At 40.0% G+C, this 18,351-nt stretch overlaps 1 protein-coding gene and 1 long non-coding RNA gene across 3 annotated transcripts; both read right to left on the bottom strand.

Moving 5' to 3' along the window:
• Positions 1 to 1,823: 1,823 nt before the first annotated feature.
• On the bottom strand, positions 1,824 to 3,614 carry LOC109052209 (CD209 antigen-like protein C). 2 transcript variants are annotated; one of them, XM_042764458.1, is made up of 5 exons: positions 3,389 to 3,608; positions 2,762 to 3,031; positions 2,538 to 2,641; positions 2,366 to 2,469; positions 1,824 to 2,072 (listed from the first exon to the last, which is right to left on the bottom strand). In XM_042764458.1, exons 1-5 carry the CDS (start codon positions 3,495 to 3,497, stop codon positions 1,925 to 1,927), a joined length of 735 nt encoding a protein of 244 aa, XP_042620392.1. In that variant the 5' UTR covers positions 3,498 to 3,608; the 3' UTR covers positions 1,824 to 1,924. The 2 variants fall into 2 exon arrangements, with proteins under 2 accessions (XP_042620392.1, XP_042620388.1); XM_042764454.1 differs by having other exon boundaries at positions 2,538 to 3,031; positions 3,389 to 3,614.
• Positions 3,615 to 17,772: 14,158 nt separating this feature from the next.
• Positions 17,773 to 18,175, bottom strand: LOC122146373. The gene is made up of 3 exons (XR_006160937.1): positions 18,113 to 18,175; positions 17,930 to 17,987; positions 17,773 to 17,836 (listed from the first exon to the last, which is right to left on the bottom strand). It is a non-coding gene; the product is annotated as an uncharacterized LOC122146373 (long non-coding RNA).
• Positions 18,176 to 18,351: the final 176 nt, after the last annotated feature.

The following is an 18,351-nucleotide window of genomic DNA, read 5'->3' on the forward strand; positions in this document are numbered from 1 at the left end:
CTCAGTAACAGCAGGTGTTCATCACCAATGCACAATCATCATTTAATTAGTCAACTAATTATCTCATTAACTTTAAATCTTGGAGGACTTGGGATATGACTTGAAGACTTTCTTGTGACTTGAAAGTCCCCACCTCTGCTAATGGGGATAAGTTAACAGAATGCTCATTACTGAGTTCACTTTATTTTGAACTTGCATAGCAAAGTTGAAACAACAATAATTGTATAGTCATGTTGACTCGCAGAAGGCAATTCACAGCTTAACAAGACTCAAAATAATGAGTTAAAACAATTCATTAATCCATTTTTGTTTTTAATTTAAATTTTGAGGCAGCTGCTTAACTTATGATTTTAAGTAGAACCAAGTAGATATTTTTTACAGTGTAATAGCCACTGGCTGCCACTCACTCAAGCCCCCGGCTGTTCCTCACTCAAGCCGCGGGCCATTCCTCATGCTTTGCAAGGACAGTCTGGTGCTTTTGACTCATGGTATGTAAGTAGGTTTACATGTGTAAAGGATTTGTCACTGATGATTCAAACGCGAATTTTGAGCAGTGTAGAGTAGCACTTTTGTTTGTCGTTTCTCCGATCACAAATGCAGACATGGTTTTGTTTACATGGCGCGATATGCAACTTAATGCATAAAAAGGCAGTATAAGCCATTATGATCAGTAATTATGTCCCCACTGGATGCAACAACTGCCTCGTTGTAATGGGTTTTATTGTTTTGTCCTGTCTTGCCGGTGTCATGAGAACTCGAGTCCCCCCTCGAAATCGGGTCCGCTTAGGACCCAGAGTGATCCCATTGGCTCAGTTAACTTATAATGGATATTATTTTTAGTGCCTGATTACAATTCCTGCAAAATAGTGCTTTGATTTATGTCCTTTGAACTTCGTTATAATGACCATTAATGTCTTTTAAATTACATTTCATATGCTAGTATATAACCGAAGCTATGGGTTGTGAAATCAAACATTTCTCGTTTTTATTTTTACAGATTACATTCTGTATGTTGCTTTTATAAAATTATTTTAGCTTGAAAAAACAAGCTACCACCATTCCGATTAGCCATACAACAACATTAACTAAACTTTGTTTAGCCATTTAAAACAGCTACTGTTTTGGTCCTAAGCGGATCAAATTTTGAGGGAGGAGTAAATTTTTCATGATACCTGTGTTCTGACTGGGAAACACCATAACAGTATATGTTGAGGGGCGTAACATTTCCGTCAGATGCATTTAAAACATTCGGCCAATCACAACGCACTGAATGGCTGGCCAATCAGAGCACACCTCACTTTTCAGAACGATGAGCTTTGTAAAAATCGTTGCATTTCAGAAGGCAGGGCATAGAGGAGAAACAATAATGTACATTATGTGGAAAATAATGTGTTTTTTTAACCTTAAACCTTATAAACACATTTCATTACACCAAATACACAAAATAATGTTCTTTTTAGCAGCATCATTATGACCCCTTTAAATATAAAATGAAAACAACAATGCAGTTTACTATGGTAAGTGACAAATTTATTCAGAGAGAAAGCAATTACAGACACTCAACATCAGAATAAGAGTAATCTAGACACTTTAGACTTCTGTAGTTTACTGTGATTGTCTCCTCAACACTTCAGATCAACAAATGAGACTCATGATAACAGCTAGAATAAGATCATATTAATATAGAGCTGCTTGTGATGGAGCAAAACATGAACACATCAGTGGTTTTTTATGTGATTTTATCTTAATTCACAGCATGAGAAACCGAAGATTATTATAGCAATAAGAAAATAATGACATTTTTACAATGTTTACAATTTATTTATTTTTTTTTAAAGGCAGGAACCTTAATCAGAACTCATGTGTTTACAATAAGAATGATTATATTAGATAATAAAAGCAAAACCACAAGACAGGATGAAACCTATTTCTCACAAATCCCCTTTATCTTCTCAGAGCATGAACAATCATTCCAGCTAGTCAGCGGTGACCATCCCGGCTTCTCTCTATTATAATTCAGTTCAATACAGTCCTCATTGTCAGTGTTGTTTGGCTCACCTTTGAGCCAAAACCTGAACAACATGCATCAGAGGTTCAGTTTTTAAGGAGCACAAATTTATGAATCAACAATACTCAGTATAATAGCACGTTTCGAGAGTAAACTAAAGTAGTACAGAAGCTGGAGCAGAAGTGAAAAATAAAAGAGAGTAGAAGAGTTTTCTTTATAGAATTTACAGTAAAAATTTCTTTAATTGTGGTTGTGTTGCTTGTGGAAGAGTTTTCACTTCTGCTTTCTTCTGATGGTTGGGATTTTATAATGAGAATCAAAGACTAAAATGAACACACACTGATTTTTAGCTCTTACCCTTGTTTCAGTGGTGAATTATCCACCCATTTCATGATGCCCTCCTGCTCTCTGTCAGACAAACCGATCCACACTCTCTCACTGACTAATGAAGATATGAACCTCTGTGTGAAGATAAACAGGAATAAGTGTGATTGCTCTCATTCATTAACAGACACTCACACAAACTCACCTGCTTCTCTTCAGTGTTGATAATGAGCAGATCAGCTCCACGATCCCTGCAGTACTGTCTGCTGTCAGACCAGCTCTTCAACTCAGTGGATATGAAGAACCTACCTGAACCACACAGAAACATGCACTTTATAAAACCGTGTGCATCAAAGATAAAACGAAACAACAACATAAAAACATATGTATACTGATGTTGTTTAGATGATTCTTTCTTTGCTTCCTCACTTAGAGAAGTGACTTTGCTTTCTAACTCCAGTTTCTTCTTATTCAAAGAGTTGAAGTTGTTCTGCAGTTGGTGTTTTTCAGTCATTAGATCAGTGTAATTGTCCTGTAAGCTGTTGATGGTTTGATTGAACTCTTCAACTGTGTTCTTGTAACTCTTTATCAGGTCTCTCTCTGCTGTGATGGTGATGTGCAGCAGTATGATGAAGACCAGCAGAAGAACACAAATGAGCCCGAGACCCACTGTGATCAACACCAAACATCTACTTCCTCCTGACAAACATGAACAAAATACACAAATATCAGTTAATACTCTTCATGTTATTAGAAATTAAGTTTCAAATCAACCTCTGTAGGTAATCTACTATTGCTTTTGGTAACAGACATGCCTTTTTATGTTTTATGAGTATGTTTTTACAAGTCTTCTGGAATTGCTATTATAAAATATGAAAAACAAGAACATTTTGAAAAAGTAAATAGAAAGATAAGTCCATGCTTTACAAATGGAAACATTGACATTTCATTCTTATTAATATTTGAAATCGTATGCGACGGTTCTTATTTCCTCATAGTGACACTATTAACAACACCATCAGCGAAACCATTTCTGCGTTCAAATAATTTTCTTACTGCGCTTTAGATCTTTTCCTTCATACTGGCCGTGACTCTGAGTTTGAGGTCCAGTTGTGCTCTCAATATCTCTGCGTTTAACATTTTCATAAATAGTCTCTAAATCCATTATCCACTGTGTTGATCAGTACGTCTACACAGATGAGGTGTGGTATTTGAAATGTTTTTTAGCATGTTCTAGTGTTAAGTCTACACAGGAAGTGGTTTCATTTCACACTGGTCTTTGATAAAGAATAAAGTCTTTCAGTCACATTAAAAAACTCTCGGCAGAGCCGTGCTTAGTTTGTGTTTTGTACATTCATCCTCATGTTATCAACTTCGAAAGCCAACAAGAGGTGTCTGTAAACACTCAAATGGACTCAAACAACCTTAAACAGGAAACAGCAGGAAGTGCACTGGGTGCTTCTCACTACTCAAACTGATGCTTCCTCGTTTCCTCACTTCTCTGTCCTCCAGCCTGTGACACGTTAAACAGATCAGATTAAGACATCTCGAAGTATATTTCCATTCTCTAACTGACCCATGAGGAGGTGAGGAATAAGTAGTCAACAAACAACCAAAAACCAAGGAAGAGGTACAGGGTCAGAAACAGGGAAACAAGGAGAACACTACAGGCTTAACAATATCAGCTGTGAGAGTGTGTGTGTGTGTGTGTCCTTCTTATAGTGTGTGACTGATGAGGTGATGAGAGACAGGTGACTACAACTGGTTAGTGCTGATGAGTCCGGGCAAAGGATTATGGGAAAGGGAGTCCTGGGTGAATAGTAAAAGTCATCAAGTACACCCGGCTGCAGCCTGCAGATCGAGGCGGGGCTGCACCTACTCTGATTGGTTCGATCGTCTTTCATAGACATACATGATAAGAGTTGTGTGTAGTTTGTGTAGGACGGAGAATGCTGTTTAAAAAGCTAAAAACGCTGTACAGTTTTATAAAGCCTTCATTATAATGCACAAAAGAAGAAAAAAAAACATTAACCTGTAACTCGCCATGTCCCTGAAATGATTGTTTTGTTAAATTAAGCTGATTTTTAGGCTAACATACGAATATAGTAAATTAATTGGGTTGATTATCCACAGTAAGACGATCAGGTCTTCAGATAGAAGAATGAATTATGAATTAAATAATTTTAGAAAATTTGATTATTTCATATCATCAGAGTATGAGAAAGGAAATGAAAAGGGTGTATCATTACTGTTTTAATTTATAAAGCATGACAAGACAATTATTGTTACATATAATTATCTGTCATGCAGTTGATAAATGACACTGCAGTAGGCTGCCATTTAAATTTTTATGAAACTTTAATTTTCTTTACTACATTGCAAAGCATAGACTTTTTCTCCCCTTTATTTCAGGAAAATATGCTGCTCCTCATTATTTGAAAGTGAAGAAATCGATAAACTTTTATTTCTCCTGGCCAGTGATGATTCTGAAAGGACATACCTGTAATCTGTTGCTATAGTAACGAACACAATTTCATGCGCATCCTGCTCTTATTTTAGTGCAGTCTCACAGCCACTGTCAAATATTGAGATAAACTTTATAAAGTATCATATATTTATATTAAATTGGTATCTTCTCCGATATCCATTTTGTGACCATTGAGCCGATTCTTTTCAATCAGCTGGAATGATTCGGGACATTCTACGTTTAATGTGGCTTAATGCATTAAAACGGTGTTTTTAAAAGACCAAACTCAGTAAACAAATTAATAATAAAGCATTCTATTCACTGACAGGCAGATGAGTCCAGAATAAGAATACAATGTGTTTACGTGTTAAGCGTTTTCCTCCCATAGAAAACCATTAGACTAAAAGGAAAATGCTTAACTTGGCGTAATGCATTGAAACGTGTTTTAAAAAGACCAAACTCAGTAAACATTTTTTAATAGCGCATTCTATTTACAGACAAGCAGGTTATGGGAGGAAATTAAATGCTTTGTGTTCTTATTCTGGGCTCATATCTGCTTATCTGTGAATATAATGCTTTATTAATAATTTGTTTACTGAGTTTGGTCTTTTAAAAACACCGTTTTAATGCATAAAGCCACGTACTTTCACGTTAAGCGTGCTTTAGAATGACCCAATGATTCATTCATGAATTCGACTGGTCCAGAAGATTAAACATGCAGCAGCTAGCATCTCGTGATTCAATAAATCAGACATAGCGAGTCAAGTTAACAATAAACAACTGTGCATTATAGTAAAGGCTTTGTAAAACTGTACAGCGTTTTTAGCTTTTTAAACAGCATTCTCCGTCCTACACCAACTACACACACATTTCTTATCATGTATGTCTTTGAAAGACGATTGAACCAATCAGAGTAGGTATTGGGCGGGGCTGCACGTGCAACCCCGCCCCAGGTGCAGCCCCGCCTCGATCTGCAGGCTGCAGCCGGGTGGATGGAGTGTCCTCTGGTGGATATCGTGGGCATTCCAGAGGGAAATCATGACAGGGATTGAAGGATGTGAACAGGGCCGGACTGGGACACCACTTCAGGCGGGAAATCTCACACTCATCCAGCCCATTCACCCAGAACAACTTTTGAAACCACAGACAACGCTATTATTTGTATGGCCATCACATAAAAATGTCTAAATCCTTAGACTCAGGCCATGCAAAATAAAGGTTCTCTCTTGAACTGCACCTTCACTTCCCTTTGCCGTTTCTTCACCTCTGTGTGAATAAAAACAGGAATAAGTGTGATTGCTCTCATTCATGAACAGACTCACACAAACTCACCTGCTTCTCTTCAGTGTTGATAAAATGAAGGCCAGCTTCATCCGGTATCTTTTCTCTCCGTGACAACAAAAGCAGACTTTTATTATGTTGTTAGCAATTAGAGGAGTAGGCGGGTAGGAGCTGAGTAAATTTATTCTGATGTCACACAACAGCATTTCAACTAGGAGCAATTGCAATTCAGATATCTTAAACTATAATTGTGACTAGTCGAAACTGAATTAGAGATATCTCTAATTACATTTGTGGATGTATGACGCGTCTATTGAAGATATCTATAAAGTAATTACAGATATCTTAAATGGAGTTTTGACTAGTCATAAAGTATTTAGAGATATCTTTAATCAGATTTCTTACTAGTGCAATTATAATTGCAGATATCTCTAATTGTCACTGTGACTAGTCGAATTATAATTATGACTATCCGAATTAGAATTGTGACTATCCGAAATTATATTTATGGATAGTCAAACCAAGTTTTAAATGATAAAACGGCTTGCGATACTTTGTTGTTTTTTTTCTGGATAGTGATTCAAATTTTTAATTGTTGAATAGTTTTGAGGTACACAGCTGTTCAGTCGACGTGCAGCGAGCGGGTCTGAAGAAGTAGCTGTTTACAAGATTGCGATGCCACGCAGATGTACCATTCCTGCCTGTGGAAAAAAACATGTTTGAATATGCTCCCGAAGGTTCCAGGCGTCAAGGAAAAATGGATTCAGTTTATTTTATGCAAACGTCCCAGTGACATCAGTTTTAATTTACACGTGTGTTCACTACATTTCACGGATGAGTTTTGAGAACAAATCACAGTGTGATGCTGGCTTTGCCAGAAAACTTTTGCTCAAAGATCAGGCCGTGCAGACTATTCTGAATCCAACAATGACACTGCAAACTGTAAGCAATGTATTTCATGTAAAAACTACTTTTTAAAACGTATGCAGTATAATTCATAATGAATAATCACAATGTTTTTACTTAGTTTACTTGCATATTGTTTTCAGAGTCTGTCATGTTCAGGCCCCGTGTTAGATGCAGGCGGGAAGGAAGTCGACCAGAAGTTGAAGTTGACCGCGTGCCGCCATCTTGTAGCAGAACTTCACTTGCGTTAGCATCCCATTGACTCCCATTCATTTTGGCGTCACTTTGACAGCGAATAACTTTACATCTGAGGTGTTTAAAGACTCCATTTGTCCATTATTTATTTCTAAAGATACACGACAATGTATAAAGCTCTCCATTACTTTCTATGTTACATTATGGCCCCATAGAAACAGTTTTTGTAAAAATAGGCTAACTTTTGCGTCATAACCACTCGACTCTCTGTCACACAGTAGAGAAATTACCGTACAGACAGGAGGAGAAGCTCGCAGGCAGGCAATCGGGGAGACGTCAAGAGAGAAGCCCATAGATATAGAGTCCAAAATAATTAATCAGAATACTTACTCCTACTCACTCACGCCAAAGAACTCCCCGCTCAAGCTCGCCGTCTCTGCAAGATTAACGATGGCAGTTTGTACGCACAGCTACTAGAAGATTTACATCTGTCAGACAGGTTGCTGACGTCATCAAGCTTAGTTTGAGTCTGCGCGTAAGAAACGGAAGTGGTAAAAATCGCTAAAAATGGGCTTCGCTTGTCTCAATTTGAGTTCCAATGGGGTCGCTGTGTCCATTTCTTTTACTGTCTATTGTTAGATGTAGCCTGTCAAGCTGACCGACCCACTCAGACATCTAATGTTAGCCAATCATAACAGTGGGCGGTTACACAGACTCAAACAGTCGGTTTTGGGGGTTTTTCCCCTTTAAGAGTTCAGAGGATGAGAAACAGGATAGAGGATGATTTTTTTTTTCTTCAGAAAACTATAGTAATATTATAATTGCACCTAAGGGAACATAATAATAAAAAATAAAAATAAAAAAAACAACATGTCATGACCCCTTTAACTTATCATTGATCTGACTATTTAGGCTGCCACCAAAATGCATAAATGCTACTGAATTACTACAGAATTATTTTTCAACATTATGAAGCTGCAGACTCGGAGCCTGCATCTACAGTCCCGCATTCTCAGACCCCTCGTTTTTCGAGACAGCGCCTCCTGCTGTTCGGAAGATCGTATAACACTCTTATCCAAATGCCATACTCCGGAATTAATTAATTCAATTTATAGTTTTAGGAGAAAAGGTCTGATAATTAAAAAAAAGGGTAAAACGGTAAATCTGATTAAATAATTAATGATGGCATTCTTTGATATTAACACACTTAATGTATTTAATTGGTCTACTTTAATGTCAACTAATTTTAATCAAATTTTTACAATGGCTTGTCTACAAAAAGTCCAAAGTTAAAGGTTAACATTAGCTATCAAAATATTTTCGGGGGGGTTGAAAAGGTTAATGTAAACATACATTAACGGCTCAAATTTTGTTACAAACTATCTTTACAAATATTAAATAGACTATTCATATGTTGGTGTATCCAGGGCAGGACTTAGGCAGGCGGGGGCCCCTGGGCTTGAGGTTATGTTTGGGACCTATACCTACACTACAAATGCCCTCAAATAGAACATCATTATGGAGTAACACAAAAATGAACAAACATGCTTTGAGGTTTATAAACAGTACAATTAATATGCAAAAACATGTATAGGCTATAGTCATAATTTAAATGTAATATTAAATATTCATTATAATATAATAAACAGGATGTGTTCTCTCAGTTGAGAAATCAAAACACTGAAATAACTTTGAGCAAAAAATTTAAAAAAAAAACAAAACAGATGTTGGCTTATTAGTATTATAAAAGTTATTGTTATATCTGTGTCCTCTTATGTCAGGTTCTTATTTAATAAATAAATTTAATCAAATAAAAAGACATGCTGGCTATTAAAAATCAAATTAAGTCACTATCAACAAAATTTATAGATGGATTGTGCATAAATGTTAAGTTTAAATATAACATTTTAATGTAGAAATATTAAAATATAAAATAAGCTACTTTTATTTAAATATGAAACTACAACCGCCAGTAGGTGGCAGCAGTGACTGTCTTAATGATTGAGTTGAATCAACCAATTCTTTTTAAAAAGCTGATTCATTTAACTTTGCAAACGACTACTTTGAATCATTTACTGGTCCGTGTAACCCTGAGGAACAAAACGGTTCTGCTGTTTGTTCTATTTTCTTTCTGACATAGCAAAACGGAATTCTGTAAGTTGTTGTTTACTATACATTTGCCATCTTGCAGATATATATATATATATATATATATATATATATATATATATATATATAAATATATATATATATATATATAAAAAAATGGGACTTCTTTGTGTGATAGGCTAAGTCCTACATCATAGGCATAGCTATGGTTATAAAAACAGAAACTCATTAAATAGTCATTTTTTATTTAAAATCATTTTAATGATATATCTTCCCCACTATGTGTAATGGCAGTAAGACAAGAAAGAGGGCTCAAAAAACTCATCAGATGATCGCATAATTTAGTGCAACATTAATATATTAATATAAAATCATCCTCTGTAAAGAAATGAGGTGTGAACATTTGAGAATTTATCATTATCTTTATAAATGTGCGCTCTTCTGGGCTAAAAGCTTAATGGAGCTGAAGTAGCCATGTGATAACAAACCAATTGATGCAAACGCGATTCAGTGTCCTTCTATGTGAAATGTCAGTTTATGAATACCAGTTTATGCTGTTTTATTGTGAACTTGAAGGTCTAGTTGTAGTTGTAAGCTGTAGTAGCCTCAGCTTGCCCGTTTAGATCTTGCGCTGCATGGTTTGCCAGGTTTTCACGACAAAACCTGCCCAATTGGTACTCAAAAACTAGCCTAAACTAACCCAATCGCATTTCGAGGGGTCCCCTGGTAAAAATCGCATTTTAGGGGATAAGACTCGATCAACTTACACTAGTAAGGCCCGTACTCAAGACCCCAATTTTAAAGCCTCCCCGATAACAGGCTTCCAACTAAATGAAAAGGACAAGCAGAGACCAAACCACAAGCTACACTTTTATTTCTCAATTAAAACAACTTGAGCTAAAAAAAAAAAAAAAAAAAAAAAAAAAACGTTAATCAATGTGAATGAATCAGCCCAATGGGCATCGTTAGTCAGTTCACATAGGTCAACCACCCTTGCACTGGCCAAACACACACGAAGAAAGGAAATCTAATACACAAAGAAACAGTTCACAAAAACAGATAGACTTAACAAGGAGGTTTCTTTCTTTGGAATTATGTCTTGACATAACACATTTCACTGCTCCATGATAAAACAAAATACAAAAAAAACACTTCAAACCAATCAAAACCAAAAGTACAATAATTTAAACCCACTCCACATCAACCAAATAAACCAAAACCAGAAAGAACAAAAAGAAATAAACCACAATCTCAACTACGTAATGGAGCAGCATCAATGTGAAACAAGACAAAGAAATACAACCAACCCAAATAATATAAACTAAATAAATTGGTTAATAAACAAAACCTAATAAACAAAATACAATGAAGCAACTTGAACTGAAACAAAGTCAATTTCAATCAAACTCCATTGCACACACACTTAAACAAAATACACAAAACAAACAAACACGATGGAGTTACCAGCGAACACCAGGTGGCGCCAGAATCAAAGGCCACGGTCTTACAGCGCATCCAACGCGAACGTTATACAGGCGACAGCGAAGACGTTCAGTGCAATCGCGTGCGCACAAAAATTCTGCGTCCCAAAATTGGAAACGGCATTTAAGCAACAGCAAAGCAGCAGCTAGCAACTTCTGTAAAACAAATAAAGATGTTTTCATTTACTTCCTCCCCACTCCTCTCCCATTTTAAAAAAAAATCACAAATAGGGGAAGGGAAAAATAAAATTACCTTTGACGTGCATAACACTCACATGCTCACTAGCAATGCCCGAACGTAACCGACTAATCTAAAGTTACACCAAACAAGCACATTAAATCAAGCATGTGAATTAAGTTAAATTCCCACAAACACCCATATTCGAAGTCTATAATTCCCTTCCATGTATAATTCTCCAGCTGAACAAAACCTACCTTTACCGAGGAGTGAAGGAGATACAAGACCTACGCAAACATGTCACATCGATACAAAGTCATGAGGAAGCTACTACTCTCACCTGTGTCTATATAGCTACGTGATTACCTGACGTACCCACCCACCTTATGCAATCAGTGCGCCATTTTTAAAGGGGCCATGCAGACTTATTAAAGGGGCAATCCCACTACAATCTACCCCGAGATTTTCAATCATTGTCCCAATGATTTAACCTTCTACAGCCAAGGGCGGAAATGACAATCTCCTCCTGGTTCCAGGAGGGAGTTCTCAGCTGGTAGTGATACACTAGCAGATACATCACCAATTAGGGTCCTGGGCAAATGATAAAGATTTGAATGTTTGCCAGCCGTTATCCTAGTTGATCTCCGCGCACACCCTGCGCTCCCACGATAGAGGCCTCACTAGACGGTGAATTTAAAACTGAAACCAAAGGGAGGGTACATTCAGATGTCACATTTGGAACAATTTCCACAGAGGTGTCATTTACAGGGATAGGTGGTGAAGGCTCAATAAGCACAATCACAGAGTCCCCATCACACAAACCTTCCTGAAAATCTTGTCCCTGTAAGCCCAGATCAATATGATAAGCCTGTTGTACCGTTTCAGGAGCCAGCTTCAACAGAGACCTATGCACATGTTTTACCCTCAAAGGCTCATCCAATGAAGATATACTATACACCTGACCACCTTCCCGAGGAGCTCTTACTATTTTATAAAAAGCAGTAGACCAATGATTCTGAATCTTTTTCCGGCCTTGAACTCCACACTCACCCAAGTGTACTAACTGGCCCTCGATTAGTGATTGACCCCTTACTGTCTGATCATACAAGTTCTTTCTATGTTCTGCAGCGGCTTCAAGACGGGCCTTTACCCTTCCATAGGTTACTCTTAGCCCCTTCTGATGCCTAGCCACCCAATCTTCCACACTACCCCCGCCTGGATCCTCCACTCCTGCCAGCAGAAAATCCACCGGCAATCGCAGAGTTTGTCCGAACATCAGAAAATGAGGAGATTCACCGGTGGTATGATGGCAAGTGGTGTTATACGTAAAGACCACGTGTGCCAAGTGCTGAGTCCAGGAACGTTTCTATTCAGGTGGAAGGGAACGAAGAAGATCGTGCAGTGTTCGATTGAACCTTTCACACTGTCCGTTACCCTGAGGATGGTACGGGGTCGTGTGAGTTTTCTGAATCCCATAAAGATGACACAACTGGGCAATTACTGCACTCTCAAAATTCCGACCCTGATCGGAATGAAGTCTGGCTGGCACACCCAACTTATAGAACCACTCCTGGACCAGAACATTGGCTACTGTGGTAGCCCTCTGGTCCCTAGTTGGCACAGCCAGTGTGTATTTGGAAAATACATCTGTCATAATTAGGACACTTTCCCGTCCATCACTAGATGGTTCCAAGGAGGTGAAGTCAACGGCCAATATTTGGTTGGGCTTAGATGCCAACAAGTGGCCCATGGGAGCACGAGCTACTGGATAAATGGACTTTGAAATAGTACACTGCCTGCAGTTCTGACAATGCTCTTGAACGTAGGCACTCATACTTGGCCAATAGCATCTCCTACGAATTAACTCATAGGTCCGTTCCCTGCCTTGATGGCCATGCCCATTGTGGAACTGCCTAAATACCTCATTCCATAAAACCTCTGGTAATACCAATTGATCTACCTCCTCCCCACCATCAGGAAGTTGGAGGCGGCGGTACAGCAACCTCTCCTTAACAAACAATCGGCCCCATTGTCGCAAGAGCTCAAGCCCAGACTTTGACATTAACTGTCGCTCCACCTTAGATGGATACTTATTTCTGGAAAAAAATGCAAGGAATCCCCTCAAGGTTGGATCATCCAACTGCATCTGCCGGAGCTCTTCCTTAGAACGGGATGGGAAGGCAGCAATAGCATGCTGCTCTGCCCCTACCAACTCACCTTCCACCTCCTGGCGGATGTCAACTGTGCGGAGTGTCTTCGGCAATGATGTACCAAAGGATTGTGTCGGAACACAATAGGATTTATGGATTGACAATGAGTCGGCATTACCATTGGACTGAGTAGGGGTGTATTTGATTTCAAAATCAAAAATCGCCAACTGGGGGACACCCAACGCTGCTCAGTTGCACCCAGCTTAGCTGAATTCAGGTAGCTCAGTGGGTTGTTATCTGTATAGACAGTACACTGGTGGCCCAGGAGATAATCCTTAAATTTTTCTGCCATCGCCCATTTAAGGGCGAGGAGTTCCAACTTCATGGAACTGTAATTCTCCATATTCTTCTCTGTAGGCCTAAGCCCTCGACTGGCATAGGCCACTGGCCGTAACGTCCCACCTTGCTCCTGACTAAGGACCGCCCCCAGTCCCAAGTGGCTAGCATCAATGTCAAGAACAAAGGGCTTAGAAAAATCAGCATAGGCCAACACAGGGGCGGCCACCAATTTCTCCTTGAGAGACTGGAACCCTTGCTCACACTCTAGGGTCCAGCAGCTCTCTATGGGTCTGCCTGAGCCTCTCTTTTTCTTTGTGCCGACCAACTCTGCTACTAGGTGATGCAGAGGAGCAGCCAACTTGGCAAACCCCTCAACGAAACGCCGATAGTAAACTCACAAAGCTCAAAAAAGATCGTAACTCTGCAGCATTGCTAGGCCGCCTCCATTCTGCCACCGTGCTAACTTTACTCGGGTCGGTAGAAACTCCTCTTTTTGAAACAACATGCCCCAAGTAGTGGACCTCCTGACAGAAAAAAAACAGCATTTGTCCAGTTTGGCCTTTAAGCCCTCCTGCTGCAAACGGCTGAAAAACCAACTCCAATCGCACAAGATGTTGGGCTACACTGGTCGAGAAGACAATGATGTCATCCAAGTACAACAACAAGGTTTGGAATCGTTGATCCCCAAACATGCGTTCCATCAACCGCTGGAATGTACTTGGGGCATTGCACAACCCAAAGGGCATCCGATTAAATTCGAATAACCCAAAGGGTGTGCAAAAAGCGGTCTTACCCTTGTCTTGCTCTGCCACCGGAACCTGGTTATAGCCACTTACTAGGTCAACAGTTGAAAACCACTGAGCCCCAGAAAGGGCATCCAAGGTCTCCTCGATGCGGGGCAATGGGAAGGCATCTTTCCTAGTCCTCTGATTTAACTGTCGGTAATCGACACACAACCGTATTCTGCCATCTTTTTTCTTAACAACAACTATGGGAGAAGCAAAGGGACTAATACTTTCCCTAATCACCTGACTTGCAAGCAGTTGTAGCACATGTTCTTTAACCGCCACATAGTCAGAAGGAGGGATACGACGATACCTCTGCCGTATAGGAGCCGGATCCAATAGTGGGATCTCATGTGTTATCAGGTTGGTACACACCCCAAATCAGAATCATCTGTTGAAAATACAGATCTATATTTACCCAACAGACCCTTCACCTGCCTCTGCTCCTCTACAGAGAGGTGCGAGAGATCCATTTGCTGGATCACCTCTTCTACTACCCCATCAACACTTCCAACTTGTGAGGAAACTACAGCCTGTTGGTCACTGGCAGCACTGGGACGAGTAGCAATAATCTCCCCTGGCCAGCTCATAAGCTGGACCTGGCACAACGTTCCCACCACTAGCCGTGGTTGCAGAAAGACATCATGGTCACCTATGTTAACCATAGGAACTTTAGCGATACCACCTCTCACTGGAACCAGGGATACAGACGCCAACAAACCAGACGGAAGTGGATTCCCATTATCCAAAGGCTCATAAAGAGCCATAGACAAGAACCCACACTGTGCAGCACAAGTAACTGGGACAAATTGCAAAGAATTGGCCGGAATGCGGACCACATGTCTACCCCTAACACGTACAGACCCCCCTCTAAATTCCGACCCTACGAGAACAACCAGTCTGGCAATACTGCATTGCCAATGTCCACGCTGGAGCTTCTTTGACTAAAGGGAGATCAAACAGCTCTGGGCCATGTTGATCAAACTGCTCCTGAAAACACTCACCTATAACATTCATCCCCAGTAGACCTGGCAACCCTGATGTTGAAAGGACCTGAGGAGGGTCCTTTACAATAAGGACACCCTTATTGTGAATGTGCCTACCCAAAATAACAAAATCCAACTCCAGGTATCCTATGAAAGGGATAGACAGACCGTTAGCAGCCCGAAGCTGCAACCATCCACAGTCATTCAACCTTTCCTTACCCCAGGGTTCAAAATGTGCCAGGAAGAAGCTCTCTGTAACAGTGGTTACCATGGAGCCTGTATCCAATAAGCATGGAACCTTAACCCCACCCATATTAACCTATGATGGAGGGGCACTTACCCAGCAAAGTGGAAGGTCCATTACTAATGGGGGCATGAGCCACTGAGCAAGGCCCTATCCCTTCTGAACTGTGGCTCATCAGTTCAGAGGGTTGCAGTTTTCCGCCTGCCCATTAGGAGGCAAGACATTAACATGTGATAAACGAGCCTGCTGATCCCTAAACTGAGTCTGTCCTAATGTACAATTCCGAGCAATATGCCCAGGCTGATTGCATCGTCTACAAATGATAGGGCCAAGCCGCCTTGGATGGCTTCCTACACTCTGAGACTGTAGTTGCCGTAAACTTTGAGTCAGTTCAGTAAGTTGTTCCTGCTGAGCCCTCATCATTCTCTTCAGTTCCGTGAGCTCCGAAACATTAACTTCCGATGGGCCAGAGGAATCTATCCGTCCCTGTACTCTATACTGAAGAGCAGAGGAAGCTGGGACCGAATGACTCCTCTCCCTCATCTCATAATGAAAACCCTCATCCACCCATCTAATGGCTTCTTTACGAACATCCAAGAGGGTGGAGTCAGGATTCAATCGAACAAAACGTTTGAGCTCCCGCCGCAAACCACCATCCAGCACATGCTCTACAAACTGGTCTCTCAGTAAAATCACTGAATTAGTCATACCTCCTGGAGCCCGCTGTACCACTTATCCATTAGTGCAAACAGGGCATGGGAATACTCTTGCAAAGACTCTCCCTCAAGCTTTTTATGGAAAAAGAAGTTTTGCTGCAAGGCAATATAGGACTGTGGACACCCATAAAGTTCCTTTAAGATGGAAAAGACCTGTTCTGGCGTTTCCCCCTCTCTTCCCTGGGCCTATACTTAATCTCATTCTTAGCAGGACCCTCTAGATGATCAAAAATAAACAAGGTCTGTGCAGCCAGAGGCAGATGTCGGACCCGCAAGCAAGCTTGTATCTCCTCCACCCACTCAAACACATTGTCTTCCCCTCTGCCGCTAAACATACGGCCCCTCCGTTCCCTAGGGACATAAACCACTCGTTCAACTATGGGGCTGGGAGCAGGTAGAACATTCACAGTTGAAGGGCCCGCAGCTCGAATAGCCTGGCTTGCTTGTTGTTGATGCAACCGCTCATTTTCTCCCCTCAATGACTGCACCTGTCTTCGCAACTCCTCCAGTTCAACCTCCATGTCTACAAGCTCTCCCCGCCAGACAGACAGAGAGAGAGAGAGAGAAAACGAAGAAAAGGAAACAGTAAACCTTACCACTTAACCCAAATTTCCTCCACTACCACACTCCTGTCTGCATCTTACCAGCTGCTGCTTTGCTGTAAAGAAACACCACAAACAGAACACAAAAACAACAAATACAGAATATATATTTTTTTTTTCCTCTGTGTGTGGCAGTCTCTGCTTGTCACTTCACCCTGCCGACTACGCCACTTGCGACCGTATGACTCGATCAACTTACACTAGTAAGGCCCGTAATTAAGACCCCAATTTTGAAGCCTCCCCGATAACAGGCTTTCAACTAAATGAAAAGGACAAGCAGAGACCAAACCACAAGCTACAATTTTATTTCTCAATTAAAACAACTTGAGCTCAACATCAATAAAAAAAACACGTTAATCAATGTGAATGAATCAGCCCAATGGGCATCGTTAGTCAGTTCACATAGGTCAACCACCCTTGCACTGGCCAAACACACACGAAGAAAGGAAATCTAATACACAAAGAACAGTTCACAAAAACAGATAGACTTAACAAGGAGGTTTCTTTCTTTGGAATTATGTCTTGACATAACACATTTCACTGCTCCATAATAAAACAAAATACAAAAAAAAAAAAACACTTCAAACCAATCAAAACCAAAAGTACAATAAATTTAAACCCACTCCACATCAACCAAATAAACCAAAACCAGAAAGAACAAAAATAAATAAACCACAATCTCAACTACGTAATGGAGCAGCATCAATGTGAAACAAGACAAAGAAATTCAACCAACCCAAATAATATAAACGAAATAAATTGGTTAATAAACCAAAACCTAATAAAATACAATGAAGCAACTTGAACTGAAACAAAGTCAATTTCAATCAAACTCCATTGCACACACACTTAAACAAAATACACAAAAACAAACAAACACGATGGAGTTACCAGCGAACACCAGGTGGCGCCAGAATCAAAGGCCACGGTCTTACAGCGCATCCAACGCGAACGTTATACAGGCGACAGCGAAGACGTTCAGTGCAATCGCGTGTGCGCAAAAAATTCTGCGTCCCAAAATTGGAAACGGCATTTAAGCCACAGCAAAGCAGCAGCTAGCAACTTCTGTAAAACAAATAAAGATGTTTTCATTTACTTCCTCCCCACTCCCCTCCCATTTTAAAAATCACAAATAGGGGAAGGGAAAAATAAAATTACCTTTGACGTGCATAACACTCACATGCTCACTAGCAATGCCCGAACGTAACCGACTAATCTAAAATTACACCAAACAAGCACATTAAATCAAGCATGTGAATTAAGTTAAATTCCCACAAACACCCCATATTCGAAGTCTATAATTCCCTTCCATGTATAATTCTCCAGCTGAACAAAACCTACCTTTACCGAGGAGTGAAGGAGATACAAGACCTACGCAAACAGGTCACATCGATACAAAGTCATGAGGAAGCTACATCTCACCTGTGTCTATATAGCTACGTGATTACCTGACTTACCCACCCACCTTATGCAATCAGTGCGCCATTTTTAAAGGGGCCATGCAGACTTATTAAAGGGGCAATCCCACTACAAATGAATTCCGAATAGCGTATAATAATGAACAAATCAAACAAACATAA

The sequence above is a fragment of the Cyprinus carpio genome, chromosome A1 (assembly GCF_018340385.1).
Source record: "Cyprinus carpio isolate SPL01 chromosome A1, ASM1834038v1, whole genome shotgun sequence".
In the NCBI taxonomy this organism is placed as follows: domain Eukaryota; kingdom Metazoa; phylum Chordata; class Actinopteri; order Cypriniformes; family Cyprinidae; genus Cyprinus; species Cyprinus carpio.